This window comes from Crocodylus porosus, unplaced genomic scaffold (genome assembly GCF_001723895.1).
Source record: "Crocodylus porosus isolate Cpor-Errol unplaced genomic scaffold, CroPor_comp1, whole genome shotgun sequence".
In the NCBI taxonomy this organism is placed as follows: domain Eukaryota; kingdom Metazoa; phylum Chordata; order Crocodylia; family Crocodylidae; genus Crocodylus; species Crocodylus porosus.
Genome location: NW_017728886.1, coordinates 185,126,553 through 185,134,155, shown reverse-complemented (window position 1 = coordinate 185,134,155; position 7,603 = coordinate 185,126,553). Strand labels below are relative to the sequence as shown.

Sequence of the window (7,603 nt, the reverse complement as noted above, 5' to 3'; positions counted from 1 at the left end):
TATCAAGTTTATTCTAATCTCATTTTCTGCAGGGACATTCCATATTTTCTCTGTTAGTGGAGGGTTTTTTTTGCCTATGAAAACACAGTTAGAGATTTATGGGCTTTAAATTTTCTTGTATTAAATATGTAAAAACGTTCAGATTCTACATGGCAGTCAGGAATCTATGAATATCCAGACTGGTGCTATCTTCTGTAGCACCAAAACATTTTTCTGTCTTTTACTGTTGCAAAAACAAACTGGCTCCACGTGTTTCACAATTGTTAATATAGTATAACCTCATAAATCTAGAACTCAATAATCCAGCACATCAGGAAGCAGCAGCAGCTGGGGGAAGCCAGAAGCAGCAGAGGGGGAAGCAGCAGCTGGTCCTGGAGCAACAGGGGAGAAAGCTTGCACACAGTAGCTGTTACCACCATCCAGCACTGTACGCCACTGCTCTGCATGTGACCGCTGTTCCAGGACTGGCTGCCACTACTTCTCCCCAGCTCTGTAACCAGCCACCACTCCGCTTTCAAAAATCCAAATTTTGAAATTTCTGTCAAGTGCTCAGTTCCAAGCATGCCAGATTTATGAGGTTATACAGTGTGAGCAAATTGCAAAACATGCCAGTCTCAAAAAAGGAGGGGGGGCTTTAATGACCTTAAGAAAGGACTCTTTAGTCTCATCAGTTATCTGACTAAGAATGAGGCAGCAAATATGTGAAGCTTGTTAGGCACCTGTTTTGGTTAACAAAAGGGTACTGTATATAACATTTAGCTTTTGAGTTCAGTATCAACTTGGGGTAAGGATAAATGTAGTGGCTTCAAAAGAGGAAGGAAAAGCTGCCACTTGAGCTCACAGCAGCTTTATGCTGTACCTGTTATGTGATCCTGTAGTGATGCAAGTGGGGCATGTTGCTCCACCTCAAGCCAGCATATGAAGCAGACTTGTTAGTTTTTTTTGTGGGGAGGGTTTTGACCACATTTTATACTTCCAGGTGAACACGATGGTTGTGGAAAAGAAAAGCAGTGTAAAAGTATTGAAGGAAGAAGCACAAAAGCTAGATGACCTTTATCATCAGAAACTTAAGGTAAGCGTTATTTTTATAAAGCAAATATGTTATTCGCACTGACAATCTACATTCTGGGTGACCTTTTTGAGCTGTAGTACTGCCATATCCATAAGAAAACTAGGACATAACTGAGAGTAAGCACCTGAGAGCCTTGATCTAACATTCAGTAGGGCAGTTTATTGCCAGCCAAGCCATTTTCAAGGGACCCTAGGCCAAGCTGCAGAAGTATGGCTAAGCGGAAGACACCGCCCCCCCCCCCCAAGCTGTGACAACTAGCTTGGTCAGCAGAGTAGAGGAAGCCATCCATATGTTTAGCTAACACAGCAATGAGATGTAGTTATAATGTTTCCTTTCAGGCCTTGTGCTTTTGTATAAGGGAAGACCGTATGTTAAAGAATCCAAATACACTATATCATAGCTTAAAATAGTAGTAGTGATTGCTGTAACCAAATGTATCAGATGTTATTTTGCTATAATATAGAGAGAGTTTTGCTGAAATCATTTGTAAAAACAAAACACCCTTGTCAGAAAAGACAATAAACTAAGGTAAAGAAGAAACAGGACAGTGTTGAAGAGCATTCCACAATGGGAAAGTTGAAAGGAAATAAGGAAACCCTTCCTTTTACTTTCCCAAGCACATTAATCCCAACTAGTTGACACCTTCCAAGTCCACAAGAGAACTGGACTGAACCAGATCCAAAAGTTTCAGTGAAACAAACTTTAATAAAACCAGGTCGGGAGTCAATCATTTATTAGAATCCGCCATCTATAAATGAGGTGTAGATTAGGGAGAAATTTGGAGAACTCGTCAAATTCAAGGCCTGCTGCTAGTCTGCGTATTACACTTCTCCCACCTCTCATGTGTCCCCAGCTGGTATAGGTGAAAACCTGTTGTGCTGTCATGTGTAGCCAGACTTTGGGACAAATAGAGGTTTTGAAGTGAAAGCAAATAAAAGGTCAGGGTGTATAGATGTGTTTTGTCTTTTATCAGTAGCCGACCCATATGGTTACCTATAATCTAGGTAACAAGCTCCAGTTCCCACTTTCCCTTATGCTTCAGTACCACTTTGTATGTCATTTATGCATATGTTGACTATTATAGCATCACCAGTGGTGTTATGGTTCATGGTGGAGGGGCTTCATGGTTAAATTTCTCTTTGGAATAAGAGTGCCCCTTCCACTGGCTACTGACTTGTCCTCCTAACATCATCTTTGCTGTATGGGGGCCTGTGGCGTTCTGTAGCAAGCCTTCCTCCATCTCTTATTGTTCTGAGAATTATTTTGACACCTGATATTTGAAAAATCATCATTTTTTCTCTTAAGTTAGTGTTAACACTAGAAACAGGTTCTGCATGACTTGCTAATTAGTGCACTGCTTAGGTTGCTGAAGGCTATTGAACTAGTCTGTTGGCACAAATGCATCTGAAACTTAGCTACTAATATAAGCTGTGCATGATCCATGCTATTGAGGTAATTCAGTAAAATACCCAGCAACTGCAAGGTTGGTTATAATAAGATTTAATTCATATAACCCTTCTATACACTTCTTAAAGTACTATGCAACGTTAAAGAGATGTTATCAATTTCCACCAGTTTTTTTGAGCAAAGGTCTGATAAAGCTTCTAAACTTAAAAGATTATAAATCAGTTTGGTTGGTTTTTTTTTTTTTTGTGGGTTTTCCAGCCAGTCTTCCTGAACACAGTTATTTGGTAACATCCCTTATTGGACCATCAATATTATGACCCTACTGAATGTAGAAAGTCATTCTGTAGGAAAGTGAAATACTTTTAAAAATTTAAATTATGGTTTAAAAATTGGTAGAAATATTCCAGTTGTTGTAAGAAGGGTAAATAAACTCCAAATAACCTAAACGGGTGATGGTAACAGACTTGGAACATCCAGCATATTGAAAGGGAGGTTTGCAGGAACAAGCTTAGAAAGGTGAAGTGCAGGTAATACTCAATACTACAACAGAACCCCGCAAATGGTTTTTATATTTTTCTACCACACCAATGCATTTTGGAATAACAAGTATGTATGGTTTAATAATTTTCCTGTAAGTATCAGTCATAAATTGAAAACATTGTTCAGTCAGTTAGGTTAATATTTCTATTTTTCCTTCTAATTTTTCATCTGCTGTTTATTTCAGGAAGCTGAAGAAGAGGAGAAAAAATGTGCAAATGAGTTGGAATTGTTAGAGAAGCATAAACACTTGCTTGAGAGTGGAGTCAATGAAGGTTTTAGTGAAGCCATGAATGAACTTCATGATGTTCAGCGGCAGTAAGTCTCTAATGACTTCTTGATCTGGCTTTCAAGATTTACTGGGTAGGTCAGGGATTGGCAACATTTTCCAATGGAATAGGGCTGGACTGAACCTGCTCAGGTCAGAGGCAGGCGCACACTAATACCCAGCTGCTGTCACTTGGTGCATGGCACAGTGAAAGCCCCCTTCTGCTTAAGCCATTGTCAGCAGACTGGCAGAGATTCCGCCCCCCCCCCCAATCTGGAGTCCCAGATAGCTGGCCGCAACACGGCACAGAGAGGGGCCCCTACTGCCAAAACCATGGCTCTGAGGGCCAGATCCAAAGGTTTTCAGCCATAGGTTGCTGACCCCTGGGATAGGTTGTGTGTTTTAAGTTCTAACACATTTAGTTGCTTCTTTCTTGTAAAAATTTCTCAAATCGGATAGTGAACAGGTACCAAATTCATTCAATTTTTTTGAGCTAGACTTGATATCATTTCTGTAAACTTAAAGCTCTGGAGTCTTTTTCATTGATTGATAAATATTCTGTAAAACACTTATTGTTTCTTTATAGCCATGCTCATTCTATTTCCAAGCACTTTCAGAACATGTATCTGTTTCTAATAGAATAGAGAAGTTAAACTCGTTTGGCCCCTTGGCCTTATGTTTGACACTGCTGTAGTAGAGTTTGAGGATCCAGCAGAGGACCATATGAGTTCCATACTACATGCCCAAAAAATCAGGAAGGTTATACTTCATCTCATTTTCCTACTGATCCTTTATTTTTAATTGACCAGATTAATGGTCATTATTTTGCAAATGTATGTACTAAACAAGTTTCAATCCGATTTGAAATGAATTATACTATGAAAACTTTCCAGCAATCTTCCTGTCCTTTAACCATAGCAAAGTGACTGTGCTGTTTAACTTTAGATACCAGGTTGTTATGCAGACGACAACAGAAGAGAGCAGAAAAGTGGGTGATAACTTGAACCGTCTGTTGGAAGTAATTACAACTCATTTAGTATCAGTGGAGGTATGTCATAATTACTACTATTTTACAGTGGAAATCCTTCTGCACATGACACTTTAAAAAAAAAAAAAAAAAGATAGCTGCATCCATATCAAATGTATGTGTATTAAAATTTTTAAATATCAAACGGTACTTGTAGTCAGGCTAACCAGAACTTAGGAGCTTTGATACAATAAAGTTGTTTAGTACAGATCAAAGACAACAGTTGAGTATGTAATAGTAATATCTTGTCAGGTCTGGTTTTCTACCTTCTAAATCTTCTGCAAGAACAAAGTGGTTAAAAACACTTCAATGCTAGAAAGTGAAATTCAAACGTGTGCAATTGCAGATCCCTAAACTTAAGCAGAGGCCATGGTTACATTTCTGAATATGTAACTAATTTACTGTAACTCCCTTCTAGAAATACCTTGGGGAACAGAAAGCAAAAGTTGATAGAGACTTTGAAGAATTTGCATCTGAAAATCTGCTGGCAAACTTGAGAGAGATCCTAGACAACTATAGGAAGAAGGCTGATGCTCTGTAACTCTCAAAAGGAGAAAAGTGAACTTTTTGTGCTGTGGCGCTCTAGAGGCATCTATCTTTGAACATAAGCATTGCCTGTTTAACTTCATTTTGTCATCTGTATCAGTGTTAATTTTTTTTAGGGACATTTTTAAACCTACTTAGTTTCTATTTTAGTTTTTAATCTACGCATAATTCTGTAAACCATTAATAAAATTGTATGAAGTTTCAGTTCAGTCTTTGTCAATTTATGCTACTGTACAGGTGCCTGTGTAAAGACATGATCCTTGCAATTTACTTTTGATTTCTATGTAATAATGGATGATGTTCAAGTCATTTTGTGCTTCTCTAGGAACAGTCAGTAGAAAGGACAGAATGTGCACTTTGCAAAAAGACCCAAAATACTACTGGAGCTGCTTGTCTCACCTCCAGGTATAATACAGGGTCACCACCAACTGGAAAATCTGCCACCTGAGAACTGTAAACCTGCTAATGTTGATGAAATAGTAATAATAATAAGATTACTACTAGTAATAATGAATGAGAACTTTTCTTTCCTCCTTTTTATTTTGCACATATATAACAGTATTTGTATATAATCAAACTTTCCCCGCTGGCTGGGAAACTGGCTCCGTGGTCGGACCCAGAAGGTTGTAATCGATGGCAGTCACTCATCGTGGTGCCCTGTGACCAGTGGGGTCCCTCAAGGCTCTGTCCTTGGACCCATACTGTTCAACATCTTCATTAATGATGTGGACATTGGAGTCAGGAGTGGACTGGCCAAGTTCGCCGATGACACCAAACTTTGGGGCAAAGCATCCACACCAGAAGATAGGTGGGTGATCCAGGCTGACCTGGACAAGCTCAGCAAATGGACAGACGAGAACCTGATGGTGTTTAACTTCGAAAAATGCAAGGTTCTCCACCTTGGGAGGAAAAACCTGCAGCATCCTTATAGGCTCGGCAGTGCTACGTTGGATAGCACTACAGAAGAAAGAGACTTGGGGGTCATCATTGACCACGAGATGAACATGAGCCTGCAATGCGATGCTGCGGCTAGTAAAGTGACCAAAACGCTGGCGTGCATCCATAGATGCTTCTTGAGCAAATCCCGGGACGTCATTCTCCCCTTGTACTCGGCCTTGGTGAGGCTGCAGCTGGAGTACTGCGTCCAGTTTTGGGCTCCACAATTCAAAAGGGATGTGGAGAAGCTTGAGAGCCACGCGCATGATCAGAGGTCAGGAAAACGGATCTTACGATGATAGGCTGAGAGACATGGGACTCTTTAGCTTGGAAAAGTGTAGGCTTAGGGGTGATCTGATGGCCACTTATAAGGTTATCAGGGGTGCTCACCAGGATCTGGGGGAACATTTGTTCACCAGAGCTCCCCAAGGGATGACTAAGTCAAACGGTCACAAACTCCTGCAAGACCGTGTCAGGCTGGACGTAAGGAAGCATTTCTTTACTGTCCGAGCCCCCAAGGTCTGCAACAGCCTGCCACCGGAGGTGGTTCAAGCACCTACATTGAACACCTTCAAGAGTAAATTGGACGCTTATCTTGCTGCGATCCTATGACCCCAGCTGACTTCCTGCCCCCTTTGGGCAGGGGGCTGGACTTGATGATCTCCCGAGGTCCCTTGCAGCCCTGATATCTATGAATCAAATACATACCCATTGTCATTAATATACATACACTACTTGACAAAGAAATCCTGATACAAAGTCAACTGAAAATCTGGTCCAGTATTGGTCATGTGGCTTAGCCCAGGTCAGGACCAATGTTTTTGGCAGGTGTGACAAATTAGTCCTCCACTGGTACCACTCTGATCCCCTTCCCCCTGAAGCCATACATTTAACATGACACTTAAGAACAGGTCATTTTTGCCACAGTTCTTCAACTGCTTCTAGTGCATGTAGTCCCACTGAAATGATTTATTTAAATATTGCTCACTCAGTCGGATACTCTGAAGCATAACAACTCCAGATTGTGCCCCAAGTTAAGCAGAACATATAAAAAGACAAGCAATTTAGGGAAGCATAGATGGACCAATACCAGGAAGCAATGAAAGACGACAACTTTTATTTTAAAAGGAAAGAGGTAATATCAATTTTTATGCATTTGTTTATTGCCCCCATGTAACTAGGTGTACATGAGTGTACTGTCATGTAAGTAATTGAAAACTAGCCTGAAGAAACATTGAGGCAAGAGTTTGCTTGGCAACCAAGAAAAAGGTGACAATTCAAAATTAAAACAGCCTGAAAAAAGGCAAGAATGGAAAGAAGCATTAAAGGAGAATGTAAAAGGGAATAGAAGAATTCGTCAGATTATCAAAAAAGCCTTGGTATAACAGTCAAGAGAAGTTACTAGAGTGTGAAATGGAAATTTAGGAGTCTAAGAATAATAGTTCACTGTTCCAACAAAGAGGGAAGAATCCACTTAATCCTGTTTACCAAGTCTTTTTTTTCTTTACAGAAATTTCAGGTCTTCTAGTAGAGGTAGCCTTATCGGGGCTTCTAGAAAGAGAGAGCTCTTAAGTCAATCGCTTTTAAGCAGAAGCCCTGATAAACTTACCTCCACCCTTTGAGTCTGACAGTTGATGACCTCTTAATTTCATAGATTTCATAGACATCAGGGCTGGAAGGGACCTCGGGAGATCGAGTCCAGCCCCCTGCCCAAAGGGCAGGAAGTCAGCTGGGGTTATAGGATCGCAGCAAGATAAGCATCCAATTTACTCTTGAAGGTGTTCAATGTAGGTGCTTGAACCACCTCTGA

At 40.4% G+C, this 7,603-nt stretch overlaps 1 protein-coding gene across 2 annotated transcripts in view; it reads left to right on the top strand.

The window, feature by feature from the left end:
- NDC80 (NDC80, kinetochore complex component) overlaps positions 1-5,061 on the top strand; it is a 28,769-nt gene extending 23,708 nt beyond the window's left edge. For both annotated transcript variants that reach the window (XM_019546681.1, XM_019546693.1), the window contains exons 14-17: positions 980-1,072; positions 3,204-3,334; positions 4,230-4,332; positions 4,730-5,061. In XM_019546681.1, coding sequence (XP_019402226.1) covers positions 980-1,072; positions 3,204-3,334; positions 4,230-4,332; positions 4,730-4,852 — 450 coding nt within the window. In that variant the 3' untranslated portion in view covers positions 4,853-5,061. The remainder of the gene's footprint in view (positions 1-979; positions 1,073-3,203; positions 3,335-4,229; positions 4,333-4,729) is intronic.
- The last annotated feature ends 2,542 nt before the right edge of the window (positions 5,062-7,603 follow it).